General features: G+C 32.3%; 3 protein-coding genes and 1 long non-coding RNA gene across 11 annotated transcripts; 1 reads left to right on the top strand and 3 right to left on the bottom strand.

Moving 5' to 3' along the window:
* Nucleotides 1-2,834: 2,834 nt before the first annotated feature.
* Nucleotides 2,835-4,274, bottom strand: LOC124424575 (protein CWC15 homolog B). Its single transcript, XM_046963845.1, has 3 exons — nucleotides 3,987-4,274; nucleotides 3,513-3,813; nucleotides 2,835-3,325 (listed from the first exon to the last, which is right to left on the bottom strand). Exons 1-3 carry the CDS (start codon nucleotides 4,115-4,117, stop codon nucleotides 3,083-3,085), a joined length of 675 nt encoding a protein of 224 aa, XP_046819801.1. The 5' UTR covers nucleotides 4,118-4,274; the 3' UTR covers nucleotides 2,835-3,082.
* Nucleotides 4,275-4,590: 316 nt separating this feature from the next.
* Nucleotides 4,591-18,139, bottom strand: LOC124424562 (dedicator of cytokinesis protein 9). 7 transcript variants are annotated; one of them, XM_046963801.1, is made up of 29 exons: nucleotides 17,711-18,139; nucleotides 17,135-17,251; nucleotides 16,728-16,906; nucleotides 16,533-16,602; nucleotides 16,025-16,465; nucleotides 15,392-15,889; nucleotides 15,073-15,239; nucleotides 14,842-15,003; nucleotides 14,704-14,783; nucleotides 14,363-14,616; nucleotides 13,939-14,180; nucleotides 13,756-13,861; nucleotides 12,769-13,140; nucleotides 12,445-12,642; nucleotides 12,199-12,345; nucleotides 11,929-12,115; nucleotides 11,821-11,850; nucleotides 11,358-11,536; nucleotides 11,053-11,261; nucleotides 10,538-10,945; nucleotides 10,064-10,364; nucleotides 9,809-9,968; nucleotides 9,580-9,740; nucleotides 9,172-9,501; nucleotides 8,901-9,051; nucleotides 8,421-8,683; nucleotides 7,967-8,324; nucleotides 7,585-7,876; nucleotides 4,591-7,434 (listed from the first exon to the last, which is right to left on the bottom strand). In XM_046963801.1, the coding sequence occupies exons 1-29, from the start codon at nucleotides 17,807-17,809 to the stop codon at nucleotides 7,200-7,202; spliced, it is 6,396 nt and encodes a 2,131-aa protein (XP_046819757.1). In that variant the 5' UTR covers nucleotides 17,810-18,139; the 3' UTR covers nucleotides 4,591-7,199. The 7 variants fall into 7 exon arrangements, with proteins under 7 accessions (XP_046819757.1, XP_046819759.1, XP_046819764.1 ...); XM_046963803.1 differs by having other exon boundaries at nucleotides 8,910-9,051; XM_046963808.1 differs by having other exon boundaries at nucleotides 12,538-12,642.
* Nucleotides 17,798-18,694, top strand: LOC124424582. Its single transcript, XR_006942333.1, has 2 exons — nucleotides 17,798-17,935; nucleotides 18,138-18,694. It is a non-coding gene; the product is annotated as an uncharacterized LOC124424582 (long non-coding RNA).
* LOC124424574 (protein crossbronx homolog) lies at nucleotides 18,316-20,595 on the bottom strand. Of its 2 annotated transcripts, XR_006942330.1 has the most exons (8): nucleotides 20,384-20,595; nucleotides 20,112-20,293; nucleotides 19,894-19,958; nucleotides 19,479-19,579; nucleotides 19,219-19,406; nucleotides 18,924-19,092; nucleotides 18,702-18,857; nucleotides 18,316-18,663 (listed from the first exon to the last, which is right to left on the bottom strand). XR_006942330.1 is itself a non-coding variant. In XM_046963844.1 (7 exons), the coding sequence occupies exons 1-7, from the start codon at nucleotides 20,396-20,398 to the stop codon at nucleotides 18,774-18,776; spliced, it is 804 nt and encodes a 267-aa protein (XP_046819800.1). In that variant the 5' UTR covers nucleotides 20,399-20,595; the 3' UTR covers nucleotides 18,316-18,773. The 2 variants fall into 2 exon arrangements, 1 of the variants encoding a protein (XP_046819800.1); XM_046963844.1 differs by having other exon boundaries at nucleotides 18,316-18,857.
* Nucleotides 20,596-20,853: the final 258 nt, after the last annotated feature.

Raw genomic sequence — 20,853 nt, 5'->3', positions numbered from 1 at the left:
TCTCTCTCTCTCGCTCGCTCGCTCGCTCGCTCGCTCGCTCGCTCGACGAAAGAAAGTAATCTTTGTAATATTAAAAGTGCGAGCAAAGCGAATCATCCGTTTGACCAATACGATCGAACATGATAGAATATAAATGCCACTTTTTAATATGTATTCCATACTTAGAATACTTGCTGTATATCACATTATAAATTATATAATTATTATATAATATATAATCAGATTCATTTTATTTATCTATATACATACAGATCAAATTGATATTAGTGGAAAGTAATAAGTTGCGGAGAAAGTATTGCATGAAAAACGATGTATCATTTATTTAAACGATGGAATGTCATCGTTTAAATGAATGCACGATGACATCTATGATATTATTTGATTAAAATCGCATGAATCTGGATAAAGAAAAAAATAATAATAATAAAAAACAACAACAACAATAATGTAGTTGTAGTCATTAGCAAAATAGGAGATGTAAAAGGTTTTTGAGAAGAAAGAAAAATGTTATCGTTACGGGAGGATCTGTTTTCTCGCTCAGCTAGTTCTTATATATGATCTTTTGACTAATGCTTATAACGGAACAAATTATTACCGATCATTGTCATTAAAAACTGTCGAAAGTATATATACGTCCCTGCGTCATAGTGATAGGACCGCCCCTGTCGAAGAAGTAGGCGGTGTTCACCAACGATATCATTCGACTCTCTAACGTGGTATCGGAGATCACGGTTAGTGAATAAGCGACGTGCGATGGCGGCTAATCTAACGTAGCAATTCTTCTATTAAAATCTTCTACTTTATTTTCGATCAAGCCGTCCAGCGAGTACTTCATACGCCAATTTTTTATTACCAATGATTTATTCGTTTCATTTTACAAACGATGAGATTTTCAATATGAAATAAAACATATATATCTTTGATCGAAAAAAAGAACATTATTCTTTTAATTATGTTTGCATTAATAAACATTTTTGAAGGAATACTTAGTCACATAAATTTCTCGCACGTTTGAATAAGTATCCAAATTATCTCTTTTATTTACTGTACATAGATACATTTAACATACTTGATATACTCTAATTCTATCGATACATTTTTTTTTCTTTTCAATATGAGTAAATCAAACATTAAACTATATAACTATAAAATAATACATTTCTTTCTATGTATTTATAAGCGTTAAAAAAATATATGCACGTTTGTTGCAACAAAGATAAGTGTACCTGACGAACAAACTAAAACTACTAATGTTTAATCCTATTTAATGCTGTATTATAAATCACGAACGAATGAATAATTTATGATACATATCGTATCGAAATTCGAATATACCGGTCAACATTTAATCGGATTCTTTCGATAGACTTTCTTTGATTTTTTTTCTTTTGTCTTTTTGTACTTTTATTTTGCCGATAGCATGGAGAAATTACAATAATAATGTTATACATACACACATACATACATATGCATATATATATTTATATATATATATATATATGTTGTTACCACATCTCGCTTCTTGGTTCTTCTTTTGTTGCAGAATCTATAGGGACGAATGGCGAATATAGGACACCTAATCTTAACGATGAGATTTATTTGTTTCAAATAAATATCTTTATTTAATCTAATCATAAACAAATGTAAAATCTTTCCTACAATAACAATTAAAGCCATTGATAGATGCGTTATATAGATTCCTTCTTTGTTTCTATTACAATGAATTTAAAAACAATTAAACGCGCACGATCCTTAAATGTGCGGTGAAGAATAATAAAAAGGTATTAAAGAACGTACAGCTTTAAAAATAATATTTATTACGCGATCACGCATCTGACTTTATTTGTCTACTCTAAAAAAAATCCTCGAGAAAAATATTGATAATCATACAAATGTTTTCCCTGTTGCGTTTCGAATTTGGCCTACTGATACATAGAATCTTTATTTTGCGCTTATTTGTGATCTAATTTGTGAATGATTTGTGAATAACCGAAAAGGAAAAAAATACGAACACGTATCAATGACGAATAAGTTAACAGACGAAAGATTCAACGTGCCGTGAGAAAATATATCTCTTCTCAGAAATCATCTCAAGGAGATGTACCAGTGAACGGTCATTCTCTCTCTCTCTCTCTCTCTCTCTCTCTCTCTCTCTCTCTCTCTCTCTCTTTCCTCCTTTTCTCTTCTATCTCTCTCGAATCGAACCGGCCTCGTGTCTCTGCCGCCTGTTAGTTGGCCAGGTCGGTGCCAGGGAGTCTACCGACGATAACCAGCTGCGCATCGCATCGGTAGACTGCTTGCTGCCTGCATCTCTCGGCACCCTGCGACCGGTTATACTTGACCCAGCGGTTAACAGAGGCTCTCGACGGCAAGACTGGCTTGCACCGCTACCGAAACGCGCCCACGTAAATACACGAACCGCACACCACTTGGATCTCCGCTTAATGTACTCGCGCTTACTTTTCTGCTTCTTTCTGCTCTTTCTCTTTTCATATCTTAGCCGTATCTTTCTTCATCCTCGTTACCATAGGTGCATATATTACAGCGGTTGTGTGCAGCGCGGGCGCGTGTATATATATATATATATATATATATATATATATATATATATACACATACACGCGCGTGTATATATATACAATTCTTTCCCACGTCCATCATATCTTTAAAGGACTCGAGGATCCTTTCAAAATCAAAGTTTATTGACTTCCCCAAAATCCTCCGTGAAAGAATTTAATACACGCGAAAAGAATATTTATAGTTATAGAATAATAATTATAGTTGTAGAGGAAAACCAGACATGCTAAAAAAAAGGAAACGTGTGATCGTCATACTTCATTAATAATTCATTAATATTGATCCAAAATAAATGTACATAGAGAGTATTATATTCGTTCGTTCCTTTAAATCTTTCTTAAATCTACTTTTAACAAAACCTATGTAGAAATGAATTCTTATATCCTAGGATGAAAATAAATTGCATTTTCTCTATTTGCATTATTATGTATGAACAGATAATGTATAGACACAAACATATTTATCACAAGACTCAATATGTATGTATAATAAAGTACATTCCAAGCTACTTAACATATTTTTCCATAAATTTACGATGGAATTCACTTCTTAAAGAATCGTTAATAAATACATCATGTTTCTTTTTTGGTTCGGATCGCGCGCAATTTTTGAAAACAACGTCGTCGTCCCATCTTCTCCTAACTTTCATGTCCGTTCTACCGCTTTGGGAGGAATAATTGAGTAAAGGATTTCCAGAAAGAATATTTTCCATTCGTATTCTTTCTTCTTCTTGCTTCTTTTCCATTTCCTGCGAGATATAATATAAAACATGGTAAAAAATATATACTTGCTATGCATATACATATGTGTGTGTGTATATACATATACATATATATATATATATATATATATACACACACGCACGCACGCGCACACACACACACACACACACACACACACACACACATATTAAATAAGGTGCGCGCAATATTTACTTTTTTTGCCTGCTCGGCTGCCCTCTCCTTCTTGATCCTTTGTAATTCAGCTACAAGAGCTGCGGTATCGTCTTCTTCGCTCTCAGACTCAGATTCATCCTCGTCGAGGGGATCGTCTGCATCTAAGCTAGCTGCTGGAACTTGATCCATTTTTTGTCTTTTCGCATTAGTCGGGGCAGGCTCTCTGGCAGGTTCGATCATACGTCGACTAGAACTTTTATCCTTTTCTCTATCACGTTCTTCCAATTCTTTACGAAAATCACGACTACGAAGTTCTTCGATCGTACCTTGTCCATGTTCTCTGTAATAATATCATGTAAAACATTCTGATAGAAATGAAGTGACTAATGTTAAGGTTATGTCCGACAAATAATATGTATCTTCGGAGCTTGACTAAACAATTTCTACGTATTCAAAGAAAAAGAAATAATGTAATATGTGTTTGGCGTAAGAGCTTAACGTTTACAAATTTACCTGTATTTTAATTTCGTATGCGATGGCAAATCTCTGCTGCTGTATTGTTTCGATATTGCGCTTAAATCTTTTTCACCTCTACCCTGGCCACCTCTTGCCGGATCGAACGTTGGTCTTGCAGCCGTTGTCATATTTTATCTTTAATATTATTTAATATACGAAAAGTAATGGACTAAAGTAAAATCGACACGATGACACGACTTATAGCGAGCAAAATCGAAAACAAGAGAATAAAACTGATCTTCGATCTACCTCCATAAGTGTCCTTATCCTACCTTCTTATTGACACACTTAGATGGCGCTCTTTCGATATGTCGTAATTTAATATCGATGTTCGATTCGATTAAATGGCGCGCGAAACATTCAAATTCTGTTGCATTATCAATGGACGCAGCAATAGCAAAATGATAATACCATAAAATATAAAAGAATAAAGTTTAATGATGATGGGTAATAATATAAGGGTAAGGGCTTTCTTCATTTTTCACTAACATTAAAAAACTATAGAGTGAAGAGAACGTTTGTATTTTCATTCAATTTTTCTTTTTTTTTCTTTTTTTCCGTTCAATCAGAAAAAGACCAAAAATGATAGTACGAATACAAATATTTTTAATCTTTAAGCTAGCCGTTTTATTATTCAATTGTGTGATATAACAGATTGACATTATAAACATATTTCTATAAGAATTGTCGATGTCAATACTGGACAGCATTTCGAACTTTCATACAGCAAAGATGTGTACATGATATGATTAAACATTTTCGTTTTACATTGATGATTTTAATAAAAGAACAATTTGTACATTTGCACATCACATCGCAACGACAATGTAAAAGCTATTAATTCTTTCCCGTCCTGATAGTTGTAAGCACTAGTATCATCCCATTGATCGAAATTAGATTCGTTCGCATAAAGCGGCCGATATACTCCCGCCGATCGATCTTATTGTCCTGGAAAACTTAATTTTGCGGATTAGATATATCGATTGTATATTTTTATATGCAGTCTTTATATGTGCAATAAAATAAGATAAGCTGTGTAGAATTCCCTTTGCTAAATGTAGATAAACGCACGCTCTCAGCGGGAATATGCACCAGGCATAAGTGTCTTGCCGAAAAGCAATCTCAGGCTTTGATGAGGGCGGAAAGAGTTAATATCAGACGTATTATATATAATGGCAAAAATGTGGATATAATGTAAAATTAAAATTACAAGTAATAATATTACTATTGAGAGCTCTGTAAAAAAAAAAAAAAAAAAAACAAAACCTTATCAATCCTATTCTCCAATTAGAAACATCCGAAGCGTCTTATAAGACACCTCTTTAATCTAATCTATTGGTATAAAATAAGATATGTGTATTAAATATTATTTGTAAAAGAATCTTTATGTATCATGGAAATAAACTCCGAAATCAATTTTGCTTCCACATTTTTTTCAACATTTAAACTGTATTAACACAAATACGAGATATAACTGTGTCGAACAATTCTTTTACAAATTTATATTCACAGATATTTTAATTCCTAATATCAACAAAGTCTTGAAAATATCATTAAAAATCACAGAATTTGGAGCAAGCCTCCAAAAATTAATATTTATATATATATTTGCTGAGACATTAAAATTCTTCGTTCTCTTTTTTATACGACAACTATATACAAAAAATTTAAAAAAGAATAATCCTGATAGTACAATAACAAAAAATAATGTAATCTATTAAAAATATGTCATATGATAAACATCTAAACAACTTTTTACAGGATCAAAATAATTTGTCAAATGAAACATGTTTCACAACTAAAGAGATAGTACTCGTGATAAGTACATCTTAAATAAGTAGATGTATGCAAAATTCTGCGTTACGAGGATATGTCTAACAAGTAAGAAAACTCGCTTCTGTGGACATATCAAAATTAAGAAATTTTTAATTAAAAAAGAAAAAGAAAAATAAAGAAAGAAAGAAAAAAGAAAAGAAAAAAGAAACGATTCTCTTGCGGGATTTTAATGAACATTAGATATATCCTTCTTTTTCTATTATTTTCTTATATCAATACGAGCGTAAACTTATTATATTAAAGATCTCATTTATACAATATGCATGCATACGAAATAAATTATACATGTACAAATCAATTTGTACGTTCAAGAAGTACAAACATATAAATCATAAATTTTTGCACGATTAATGAATAAATGTTTTCCAGCGTGTTTCATAATCTGTTTTACTATCGTTATTCATATATACTCGTATCTAACAATGTATGAGATATCTTATTTTAATCTTAATAAATAAAAGCTCTTATGTGTGTGTCTATATATGTATACGTGTGTGTGTGTCTGTGTGTGTGTATATATATATATATATATATACATATATATACATATACATATATATATATATATATATATATATATATATAATTGTATATACGTATTACATATTATTAAAGTTAGACTTTGCACTTTGGAAGTACATACTAATAGAAAATGGATGGTAAAAATTGATCCATTCTCTTTACACTTAAAGTGAATTTACAATTGACACTTAGTTAAATCGTTATGCACAAATATTACGTATATTAAAAAAGTGGCAGTGAGTGCATTGGTATAATAGTTATTAACTCAACAATTGTACGACAATGACACATTAATAAGATAAAGATTGCATTTTATATATTTAACGAGTATGCTAATCTAAATGATAAGGACACAAATAAAATATTTAAATATAGCCACTTCTCTTTTCTAAAATGAGCTGATATAACTTATCATAGTCAGCCTTAAATCTCGTCAGAATAATACCACTAATTTTACTGTTTCATTGCAATATTGGTGCGCGATTCCTCGCACATATTGTTGTTTAAACATTTCTATCTAATGTAAAATTTAAAAAAGAATTTCTGTTGTATAAAAAGTGGCCAAGTTAATCATTAATAAATCATGATACATGTGTGTGTGTGTGTGTGTGTGTACGTACGTACGTACGTACGTACGTATATATGTATATTTCGAGCATAATGAAACTATGTGAATACTTATTGTATTGTATTTAATATGATATATTCTTTCATATTATATATATATATATATATATATATATATATATATATATATATATATGTATATACGTATAATGTTATTTTATATAGATACTTTATAATGCGATTACAGAAAGGACTTCAAGAGACATAAGACATCAGTCTCATGGCTTAGGCTGTACTCGTGTGACTATTAGCACCACTAATGACACTAAAGAGAGCAGCACTGTTACGTTTAAAGCTTCCAACTTGTTCGTCCGACCATATAGGTTCACCCAATAACGATGACAAGCTTTGGCAAAGCTTTTGATAATTTTCGCGTAATACTTCCTGATATTCATGCTGATCGGGAGTAATTAATTTACTGTTGATCTGCAAGGCTGTATAACATATTTTTACAAATTCCCTGGAAAAAGAAGAAGAGAAAAAGAAAGAAAAGAGGAGAAAAGAAAAAAAAAAGAAAAGAAAGGAAAAGAAAAGAGAGAAAAACGATAACACATTATTATACATAATACATGATATGAGAAAAAAAGATATTCTTATATAATAAAATTACCTAAAAACATCCTTTAACTCTTCAACTTTATCATCAGGATATTGCGGAGAAAGCGCTGGGTCTAAGAATGCAGAGGCATAAGCAAGTGGACCAGCATTTACTGTCACGCAAATGCTTCCTTGTAATCGCAATTGAAGTTTTTTTACATCAGTTGGAGCTATTAAAGCCACATCCTCCAATTCTTGAACGCGTTGTCTCATTTCATCTAAAGCTACTTCGATGGGGCCAAGTTCCATTATTCTCTTCTCGATCACTAATATACGTTTTTTTATGTACGGAAAGGAATATTGTGCTATAAATAAAAAGTAACGTTTAATATGCCTTACGTATGGTATATAACATGATTCATTGGCATTATATGGACAAAAATTTATGCTCGTACTCGTTAAAATAGTCCTTCTCTTCCATTGATCTTCAGGATTTCCCCTCGCCCGTCCATCTTTCGTAAATGGAGTTTCGAACATGAAACAAGATACATTGTGATTTTGTTCAAATTCCGTTTGACGAGTATCTAATTCTATTTTATCAAAGTACGGAGTTACATGAGTCACTTGAATGTATGCTATTTTTGAATCTAATTCGGCGACATTGACGGGTATGGAATCCATTATCATCTTGACATTTTCCGAACCAAATTTCTCTGAATATAAATGATGAAGACGTTCTGAAATTTCTGACAATGACGTCACTTTAGGTTCCTTATATATATACTCTTGGCCATTTTCCTCTTCGAAATATGCCTAGAATAATAAATAATTCTATAAATAATCTATTGGAGTAAAATAAATTATTGAAATGAGTAATAAGTGGATAAATGGTGAATCAATGACGCTTACCGATCCAAAAAATGCAATTCTATAAAATCTCCCAAGGAGCCGTTTGCCGGACTTGGTGACTTCGACAATTTTATTGCAAGCTTGCGCTAAATGCGTATAACAATTTGCTAAAGCCTCATAATTTCTTTTTTCTTCGTACATAGGAACTATTAAACGATACAAATGTCCGAGTAACTCAAAACGTTCTGCTTTTTCCAACATTTCAGCACAAAGCTCCAACTGCTCTAGCAATAAATATTCCGTGTAATGAATATCTTGAACGCCTGTAGAAAGGATAGTAATATTATTTTCAATTAATGTTAAATGCGTACAAAGATAGATAATCTCTTTTATGCAAATTGTCAGGATTAACGTAAACCTGCGTATTAATGTTTAGATAAAAGAATATAACGTTTATCAAATGCACGCTCTAAAAACTTTGAGATAAATCGATATAGAATTTCTTTAATATACAATACAAACATGTGCAAGAAGACATACAAATCTCACCAGCATCGAGCTTAAGACTACGCTCGTCTCTAGAAATATTCACGGAAATATTGTCAAAAGCCTCTGCACCCCATCTATGAACTTTCTTCAATTTCAAATATTCTGCCATTAATGCTGCAATATGTAATTGACAACAAGCCGCCTACGGAGGAGAATATGCTTATTAATCATTTATAGTTGCCTCGTGTATAGTGCGTGTGAGTATATATTTGCATATACGCAGGTATGTATATACAAAACACGATTGGAGTAACATAAATACCTCGGAATAATTTCCATCTCTCGCATGATTTCTAGCCATAGTTTCGAGCCAAGTATGCCTCAATTCGGGTGTACTGGCATAAGAATTGGCCAAACTATGTTGCAAATCGACAAGCATCTCAGGATCATTGTTATGTTCCCTCATTTGTGCTGTTGCCATTAAAACTGTTCGAATTCTTTTATTCAAATCTTTAACTTCAACTGGAAAACCAGTACCCTTCATCACTTTATCAGAAGAAGCATAACTATTTATCAATGACAATGATTCTTGAAATCTTGAATTATTCAAACCAATAACATTTCCAAGCATTTGTGAAACCGAGATTATTACCTGTAAAAGATAAATAAAAGGGGATAAAGTATGATAAATGTTGTTAATTTGAAAAATATTTTTCAAACATAATATCACCTGTAAATGCACTCTCGTTAATCCTTTTCTACTGGTAAATTCAAAATTACTTCTCATAAGCAGATATAATAAAGCACATGATTCTTGTCTAATAGAACTAAGTTTACTATTGCAACATCTTAATAATTCATAACATAATCGCCCACAAAGCGCAGCATTACCTGAAAATATTTATTGGAATATAAATTAATTGTTATTCACAATTATTATTAACATATGCGACGCAAACCTTGAAACAGAGCAATAGAATAATTATTTAAAAATGCTCGAAATCCGGCAAACACGTGACGTAGCAATGTCTCCGATTGACCGACTTGTAGAAAGGATAGATAGATATTGAACAATTTTTGCATTATTGGATTTTCTCCATCATCTGCTAAAAGTGCGTCCTATACGAAAAGTAAATAAAATATCATTGTTATTGTTAATTGATGCAACATTATATGCACAACATAAGCAGATACATAAATAGAAGAATTTATACCTTAAAATGAATACAAAAGAGGCCTAGACAGTCAAGTGCTATAAGACCAACTTCTGTAGCCATATTTGCCTCTAATAAAGCCTGATACATTTTACCACTGTCGCTTTCAATGAGATTCTCTCTAGTAACAGTATTGTGTGGTTGCAGTGTACCAGTAGTTGGACTTTCAGTCGTGAAATCTGGTGGTGCCATTCTGGCTGGCAATGTCATTGCCTTTACCGTACGTGGTTTCCCAGAATTATTTGTTATATTTGCAGCTATTTGTCTTTTACCAATATATTTAAAATGATGAAGACTTATTCTGAAGAAAGGAAAACGAGAAAAAGATATTTATTGAATGATTTCTTGTAACGAAAAAGAAAAAAGGAAAGAAAAGAAAAGAAAAAAAAAAAAGAAAGAAAGAAAGAAAGAGAAAGAAAGAAAGAAAGAAAGAAAGAAAGAAAGAAAAGAAATGAGATCATTAAAGTGACTTACTCAATTACAGTAAAAAAACTCAATATCTCGGAATCACTGCACTGTTGCCACCATGCAATAACTTGATGATCGCCTAAATATTTGATCACAAATAAAAAACAAAGCAATATATCCTTGACTTCGGAGGATTGTAATTTATCACATCTGGGCGAAGCCTGTGTAACGCTCAAAGAACGAGAATGCCTTTTTTTATCGCTTATACCATTTTCTACAGACTCGCGAATAATTGCTGTTTCTTGTGATATATTCGACTGTGAGGCACCTGACATTGTTGATGTATCTGATTCTATACTGGTACAAGAATAGCCATTGACCAAACCTTGTCCAGCAATAGCAGCAAAATATGTAGAATCTCGTAGATGTATAGACGCTCTGATTGGAGATTGCGTATCCAAATTTAACGTAAGTCTATAAATAATTAATTATTCTGTAATATCATCATCATAGTACAACAATGACAACAGTAACGATAATATCATTTTGCAATTGATCAAACATGATTCTTCTGATCAGACCTGTGAATGGACTTGGGAGTGCCTGCTGTTATAGTACTATTAGCGATATCCTTAGTTGCCAAAAAGGAACTGCTAGTTGATATTCGATTTATGTCATTGTGTTTATTTTCCGCTTTAGAACTGTCGTGTACAGATTGTAAACGCACCAAATTTTCCAATACTATCTCTAACCATGGTATATAAATGGATGCTATCCTGCTCAATTGTCCCTGTCATTTAAAAATATGCAACTTTAATTAATAATGACAATAATAACAATATATCCAATTAGAAATTAGAACAAAGTAAACGTTGCAATTAAAAACCTTATTTTGATATCTATCATCGAGTTCGTGCTTAGCCAAGAGATCTCTTAATGTAGTTATGGCTACCTTTCGAATTTGCATTATTTCATTGAGAGATATTTTGATTTCTTGGAGTAATAAGCCAACCAAAAAATGATGCTTACAAAAATCTTCTGATAAACAGTATTCATTCATCAAGTCTGTAAATAATATGAATAATTCAAATAAGGCTAATATATTATTATATATCCGTGTCATGCGCTTAATGAAGAACAGTTTATAAACTTATTATAATACAGAAAACCTATCACGCATAATGTAATGATTAATAAAACTATTCAATAAGAAAGAATCGTGACAAATATTTTTATCTACTTATTAATGGTGATGAAAAAGAGAAGAACTGTATACTACTCCCACTCACTATGGCTACAATAAGAAACCACAATAAAGATGGGAGTACATGAATATTGTCTTAACATACCATTACATTCTGGCTCTTTCTCAGTATTTTCTAAGCAAGGAATAAAGTTATTATTTTACAAAATTTAAAAATATTCGTAAAATTTTACCCGAATCTTTAATCTCTTACCTCTAGGTGAAATACGGGACTGCATCATTGGTAAATTGAAAGATATATAATGCTCGTGAGAACAAATGATTTGAAGAAATGTAAATTTAAAATCATGTAGAGTGCGTGGATCTCCAGGAGAAAATTTATCCACGTATGAGTTGATCAAACGGAAAACGAAACCACGATCCATGAACGTGAGGCAATGCTATTAAATAAATACATAATATATTGTCGATTTACAATTATTATCATTATTTAAAGTTTCTATTTAAACAATGTTTAAAGTACCTTTAACAATTGAGCAAGGCTTTTATTTAATTCGTGCGTTTCAACCGGCATTTCTTTGTACTTATTTATTATATATGGCATAATTACATCTAATAGATGCTTAATGCGTTCATGATACTCTTTCGAAAATCTTTCATTTCTATGCATCTGAAAAAATGTTTGCAAACGTTAACATTAATTTTCACAACGATCTAAATATTGTATATACTTACTTACTGTCAAGTGCACATCAAATTATTAACTTACTTTTATTCTACCAGTAGTAAGTAGATATTGTGCCATACTTTTAATCATTATCTCAAAGAAGAAATTAGAATGACGCATGAATTTGTTAATTACCAAGAAATCCGTATTGTTTGGTTGTAATAATATTGGCAGATATTTCCCTAATTGTTCATGAACGGTCATATTGCAGGTTGCTTGTGATGGCGACAGAAAGACAAACTATAGAAAACATTTTATATATAAATATATACATATGTGTGTGTGTGTGTGTGTGTGTGTGTGTGTGTGTATAAAACACGCATGAAATGCTAAATTTGTGGAATCAAGATTAGTTTACTTTTTTACCTTGATATAAGCCTGAAGTATTTCTTTTCGACCAGCTTCGTGTATCATGTTTATAATGTGTATTAGTACCCTAATAATATACAATCCTACTTCTTCGCCTATATTATACGTCAATAATGTGAACAATTGATTTAATATAGTAGGAAGAAAAGTAATAGCTGTGACCAACTGTATTGCATGCGCTGCTTTCAATATTTTACACGTTTCTGTATCCGAAGGCATTACAGATGGCCTAGTATCCAGAATTCGTTCGGCATGAGCAAAGAGATTGTATAAATGAGGATCGCGAGTAAATACCGTTGATATTAACTGAAAAGCTACTGTAAATATTGGTCTTTGTGAATCAATCCATGTAATGTCTGGGCCAGCATTCTGAAATTAAATAAATCAATATTTATTTAACCACATAGAAAATATTCGTGAGATTTGTATTTTCGTAAAAAGATAAAACAGCAAGCAATTAATAAATTTGTTATTTATACTTAACACACAATTAGTTTCATGCAATTTGGAATGCAGTGATAGTCCATTAAAGTGATCAAAAATTGATGTGATGTGTGTGTGTGTGCGCGCGCGTGTGTGTGTGTGTGTGTGTGTGCGCGCGTGTGTGCGTGCGTGTGCGCGTGCGTGTGCGCGCGCGCACATCAGGTATATAATCTTTATTAAAATATTGACTCACTTATCGGATGACTGATTAAAATGATGAAATAGTCAAAACACACAATGGCCATGCTTGTATTCAAAACCTCTGTGCACTTTGCAAGCACTGCTAATAATAAGATAAGGCTTTCTTCCACAAATCATGATATTCCATTGTTAAATGTAATAAAATTTCATCTACTATGACTTTTCTATAGAATTTAAACCTCCATATAATGCAAGATTTTCGTAATTATTTGTATAATTATGATAAAGCGAATTGCAAATGAAAGCCACATCTTGAAACATAACAAGTATTAGAAGTTAAAATCAATAATTTGATCTTACTCTTACCCCTTTCCCTAGACCAAGGGGTTGAATAGAAAGATATCCTTGTGGTAAATGCGTTGCAACAGGTAGAACTTGAACATTTGCATCCATATCTACATTGAGTCTGCATAGATTACATAGGTTTTAGAATTAGGTATTTTTTATTATAGAGCAGACGTATATACAAAATTGTATCCTTACCTTCCTTTATATAACAATGGAGCCCAAGCATAACCAACGCAATTTTCAATCCCATTTTCCTTTTTCTTATTCATATCACAGCTTATATGATAAAATGAAAAGAGCAAGTGATGTTTTGAATGAAGTTTTGTTGGTAATCTTATCTTAATTTCTTCGTACCAAGATGGAATAGCATTATGATGTAACACTGCGCAAGACGCTCGTACACACAACAATGGTGTACCTGGACGGCCATAGATGCACTATACGTACATATATATATATATATATATATATATATATATATATATATATATATATATATATATATATATATAAAGGAAAAATGAGAAATATATAGAAGCTATAGAGAAATGTATAAATAAATAATATAGACAAAAAGAAAAAGAAAGAAGAAAAAGTAATAAGCTTGTGTTGTATATACTCTTAAAGGTTCCACATTTTCTCCATCATCATCTCGTAATTCAATGATACACGCAATATTTCTAGCTCTTGTAAATATCTTTTGAGTATCGAAAGATAAAGTTTGTGGATAAACATAAAGATGATTGACATATGTAGTATAGGGATGAACATCTTTTTCAGATGTACTTTCAAATTCTGCAATTTCAAGAGTTGGATCGTTTACAGGTGGAATGGGAAATGGTTTCAAGGGAGTCAAAGATGTCGACAATGTATCTGAAAATATAGAAACGTTAAATTTAAACGGCACATTTGAATGTGTGTCCGTGTGTGTGTATTATACTTATACGAAAAAAGGCATACTTTCTGGTATCTCAATGATGGGTTCAATTTTTATTTTCAACCATCCAGGTATAACGGTTAATTTGCTAAGTTTTTCAGGTCTGCAAAAACAAAAAAGAATAAGAAAAGAAAATCTATATGACGAACGTATATACTTACTTTCTATACTCTGAAAGCAATTTTAATAACTCTTCATCTTTGATTTTATTCCCTTCCTGCCTATATATCGCTGGAAAGTCTGGAGAAGTATCCAACTCGTTACTATACAGTCTAAATAAAGGTCTGGCAGCCCAAGCAAATGGCATTCTATAATTTCCTAATCTAAAAAATAAGCATTAAATAGTTATAAACTATATATTTAAGATAATGAGATAATAATCAAAAAAATACCTTTGGCAACATGCTCTAACTTGTTTGTGTACTTTTAATCCTAATCTTGGATCTTTAGTCGTTCTTACATATGGTTCAGAAGTTTGACATATATTCCCTTGTAATATCTTATCTATTCTTACCACAAGAAATATATCAGGATGGGGGTTACTAACGTGAAATATAGCCTAGAAGGAAATAGAACAAATAAATAAATATATATACATATATATACATATATATATATATATATATATATATATGTATATAATTAACTTATATATATATAAATTAGCGCGCATATTAAATAGGCTAAAAAGGCAGCTGTTGAAGTAAATACCTGCTTTGGATGTTTTATCCAATCCAATGGTACAGTTTTCAATTCTTCAGGTAGACTTATATTTTCATTAGATTCTGTCATAATGCTAGTAGGACTTAATTCCTTTATCATCCCTTGCACAATTTCATGGTTAACGTCGAAATAAAAATTTTCCGTGAGTTTCCTGCCGTGCTTTGCATCAAAAAGACATAAAGTTGTTTGATACGGTTCAACTTGGCAAAGAGTTTCTTTCTCATCAATTGGAGCTTGCAGTCTAAACTTAAGAGTTTCACACTTAATAAAAATTCTATGCCCAAATTGCTCCTTATACGGATCAATATTATGTTCAGTAGAATTTCCTCCTGTAGGTGCTTTTACACGTGACATGTTGGAATATAGACTAAACAAAGGTTTTCTATATTCCCGTCTGGCTAATGCTATACTTGTGTCAGTTTCCCTGGAGTATTTAATTAATTGTGGATTCATACTCTGTTCCAAACCTTTCAACGTTCCATATACCTGTAGACGTATGTTCATGTAGTAATAACGACACGGTAAATATTTTTATACGCACGACATACGTATGGATAAAAGTCCATTCTCATGCGAGTAAAACAACTAGAGCATTTAGATTTTTATAGTCCAAATGATTACCTGCATTGGTTGAGGGGAAGGAGGAGGAGTGTTACATGTTCTTTCTAAAGATGCAGCACGTTTCTCCTCTTGTTGCTTGTAATGTTGCAATACAGAATTCAACTTTGATAACCAATCTTGCATATCTGTTTCATTATCGGCCGCTAATGTATAAGACTTGTGAGTTCCTGTCATTCTTAATTCAAAACAATACCTTCCACGTTTTGGATTTCTAACAACTTCTGTACAAAAGTCCATTACTATTGCCAACTTAGCTTCGCCCTTTTTCTCATCTTTGAAAAATTCCAAAATGTATGTGCCATCGACCTCCTGTCTTAAATGGCAAAAACGTCTTTTAAAAGATTTTGAGCCGATATGAGCAAACATACGATCGGAGCTTCCAATTTCAGGTCCTTTCATTAAGTAACCCTCCTTCGTAATCCCATTATTTTTGATTAAATCCTAAAAAAGGATGTTCCTTAAAATGTCTCATAAGATAAAACGTTTTCATCGTTCTCCCAGTAATTACCTCGTCGACTTGATCCACTTCCGTATCAATTTCATATACTTCATCCTTGAGGTCATCCGCTTTTGTTATTCTATAAAATACAAACGTGTGTGTATAGATGTACATGTAGTACATGCGTATACACGTGTATACGTATATGTAACTCTTGAAAAGTGAAAAGTTTATAATCTTTGATAGATCGCATTGAAGACATACTTGGGTAAATCGAGATAACTTCCGTTGTAGGCAGAATATTTGTAATGTATCAAATTCCAATTGGAGGTGTAACTTCGTAAACATTCTTTGGTCAGGAGACTTCCGCCTTCCTCGTCATTATCCGAAATATATTGTGCTGTAGGCACGATAGCGCGATAACGCCTCGGTAGGACAACTTGCTGCATAAAAAAATAAGTTAATTTAAAGATGAAAAAATATATATATAATACTGTATGAAACTGTTTGTTATAATGTTTGTTAAAATAAATATAAAATATAATGATATTTGGAAGAAAAGTCGAGGTTAAAAATTTCCAATTATCGCTATTTATTATCTCTCTACATAAAGGATGTAGGATTCAGATAACGAACGAAGATAAGAGTTAACAAAGAGTTAAGAAACTCACAGAAACATCGTCCGGCGGATAAAGCAATAATTCTCTTTGCGGATCATTCTGCAATAATGTTTTATTCTTTAGCACGAAGCTCTCAAAATCTATTGGGTCGACTAAATGTGGTTTACTCTGAAATAAAAATGAGATAGATATAATTGATAGATTGAACGAAGAAATGAATAGTACATAAAAGCGTTTAAAATCAAATTATCTCTTAAGAATCTTCTCTTTTGTTTGTAATCGATGTATTCACATTGTTTAGAACTAAACGCGTTATCTGGCCTGATTCAGATACCCATACGCTTTATAGATTAAAAATTAGTTTTTCTCTTACAGATAATAGAAACGATCGATCGGTTATGTTGTCAAGTGCAATCAAGATTAAATAAATAATAGAAGAATGCAATTATCAACGCTTTAAATCTTTTTAAATAAATTCCATCGACATAGAGGATATAACGGTAGAAGACAAGAAAATCTTAAATTTAGGAATTATTGCATAATTGTTGAAAATCGTAGGATATCTGAAAATAGATAGGCGTGATCGGGCGCGCAAGTATCGGTTCAAGAACGTCAGTTAGCCCCTACCTGTACGGTACTTTCGCGTACGACCTGAGAAACCGTTTCACGTAATTGTGCGGCCATACCCGGCTTTCCCAGGCCGCGTGTGAATTTCCTTTCGCTCATTTTCTACGTTGACACATCGCTCCCATCATCTCCTTTCAAGAAAAACACTCGAAATCATCACCAAATCTTGGAAACCTCCTTATGTACATTCGACTGATACATAGTAATTTATCATGGCAGTCCATGGTAACTAGATTTAGGGATAATATTTTTACAATATGGAGGACAAAATTACCGTAGGTTTTTCGGAAGAAAAAAAAAAAGAAAAAGAAAACAGAGAGGAAAAAGGAAACAAAATCCCAACCAATCGGCTTTTCTGAATTACTATTACTAATCGCAGATAACATCATTTGCTTGTATATCACATAAATCAAAATAATCTTTCTAGATTCTGGTCAAGGACAAGAGGGAAAAAAAGGAAAACATTCGATACGACCGACCAATCAAAGTATCGTGTTCCTAAAAACGCCAAAAACTAATTGAAATATTTGAAATTGCGTTAATACATTTTTAGAGATATTCGCGCACAAACGAACGTCACGTACGAGTGAAACGTTCATTTTAAGTTAGGGAGAAAAAAAAAGCACCTTTTATTATCCTTCATTATACAAATAATTATAATTGATTATCCTTGTCTGTTCCTTGAAAAGCATCGTCCATGATCCTACGTTTATAAAAGTAAAAGTCTTCTTCAACAAGACCTACGATATTATCACAAAAAGAAAGTAAAAAAGTATGAATAGGTCGTATTTTCAGATCGACCAAACGCATTGGTAATTATTTCATCGACGCAAAATGGCATAGATTTCAAATATATCTCTACTCTGTTTATACAAAAATATAATTTCAATTAACAGTCTGTTCATTATATTAGTCATCGAGAGAGAGAGAGAGAGAGAGAGAGAGAGAGAGAGAGAGAGAGAGAGAGAGAGAGAGAGAGAGAGAGAGAGAGCAAGGCTTGTGCTTATGTAGTTAAATTCGTAATGGTATAAATCATTGCTATGATAAATAATGAAACTCCTCATTATCTGGATTCTGGCTTTGAGAATGGCTGAAGGGAACCAGGTTGAACCCACGAAAGTCCTAACGCTCGATTCTCTTCTACTCCCTGCATTGAGACGAATCATTTGTAGAATAATTGTAGACTTTATAAAGAGTGCCTAAAGAAATTTACCTTTCTTTCGTATATTTCTTGCTTAACGGGATCATGCAATTCTGGTATGTACGGAGTGAACGTGATATAATGCGGATCCTCGAATGCCGGTGGATTATATACCTGATTCAAACTTTCCCTCACGCATTCTTTGGCTCGTTCTCGAAACTGATCAAAATTGTTTTGCAATCTGCAAATATACAAAATTGTCATTTTAATGCGTAATTTATGGACACCCAAGAGATCTATCTATACCTATCAAATTTGCAGCCAATAATCTTCCTATGGTAAAAAATGGTAACAAGTATCTACTCACAAAATGGATGCTTCTTGATTTATAGGCGTCATTCTTGTATCTACTTTAGTAAGTATTTTTGTTATGTACTGTATCAATTGCCATACCCTATTATTTCTTTTCCATTCGACGAAAGCCCAAGTTGTACATAATTCTCCTGTTTCTGGACTTATAAGCGGATGGAAGACATTGGTTTGAAATACAACTTTCTAAAATGCAAATGCTACGATGAAATCTACCAAAATTAGAAAATAAACCTTTGGAATGATTGGAACTCTTACGGGACATCCACCGTCTGGAAAGTTTTCAGGCAACGTGATAGTAAATCTAAAGACTCCACCTTGATAAATCCCTTGTCGAATGAATTGAACTCCAAACCAAACTGGTATCAAGAATATATGCCTATATTACTATGTGTCTGCTAATGTTAAACAATGAGAAACCTTATAAACGAGTTCAATTGACAAACATCGTTTTGAAATAGTTACATTGAGATTGTACAAACTGTTATCAGGACGAGCAAGACCTATGAAATGTATTTCAACTATCAACATTACATAATGATTCGATTAAAAAGTTACAGGGAATGCATACTGTAAGCACAAGATACAGAATATGCTTTGCCTTTACATATACAGTGGAAATGCTATTAAGATACAACAATGACGTTTAAATGTTGTAAATTGTATTACATACCAAAAGAATTCTGTGCCGATGGTATGACATAAATTCCTTTTAAATCTTGGATTCGCAGTATGTTGCTACAATTGAATAAATAAATAAACACAGGTACATGCACATGTATATACATATACATATACATATATATACATATATATATACACACACATGTACGCACACACACACACATGTACAGCTTTTAATCAGGCCTCATTTAATGGACGGCTACTCACTATTCCGAAAGAATATTATACTCCTGTAAGAAAACTGCATAATCTTTGCTGGTTTGAGAGATATTCGGCCTATCGATCATTTTTACTGACATGCTCAATTGGGAGTCCCCGTTGACGTTCGTTGGCAAAAGCTTTCTAAATGAACCCTGTCTCTTAAAATTCTCATCTTTATCGTTATCTCCCTAGAATGTACATGATAAAACGAGTTTAACGAGTAGTCACGTTAACGGAATGCCTTGTTTTTTTTTTGAATCGCATCATTTAAAACGTACTTTGATCGTTGACATGACGGATCTTCTGCGAGTGGATTTACAATTTTATTCTTTGATATGATTAACGTAACATTTTAATTAACGTAAAATCAACGTCTCAAAAGAAATTCTCTCTATTAGAATACACTGGACGGCTTCATATTCGTATACGCAACTGCGAAATGCGAATCATACTCTTAGAGATGGGGGGATCGTCGATCTTGTAGATACCTCCTAAGATATTAGAGGTTAAGATATATTAAGCTCTCCGGCAGATTTCTACGTTTTTAATATCAACGTTCGATATCGTCGATATGTCGGTCTAATACCGATCGCGATAGAAAAAGAAACAAAAAAAAAAAAAAAAAAGAAAGTTAAAGATATTCAATTTGACAAAAGACATTTAATTTTTAATAGTCGTCTTTAACCGCCTATTCGATATTTCCAATAGAAATAAGTTTCTAAACGCAACAATAATTAGATCGATGATT

Source organism: Vespa crabro, chromosome 6, assembly GCF_910589235.1.
Source record: "Vespa crabro chromosome 6, iyVesCrab1.2, whole genome shotgun sequence".
In the NCBI taxonomy this organism is placed as follows: domain Eukaryota; kingdom Metazoa; phylum Arthropoda; class Insecta; order Hymenoptera; family Vespidae; genus Vespa; species Vespa crabro.
The sequence above is the reverse complement of the archived record's forward strand: the minus strand, read 5'-3'. Positions and strand labels throughout refer to the sequence as shown.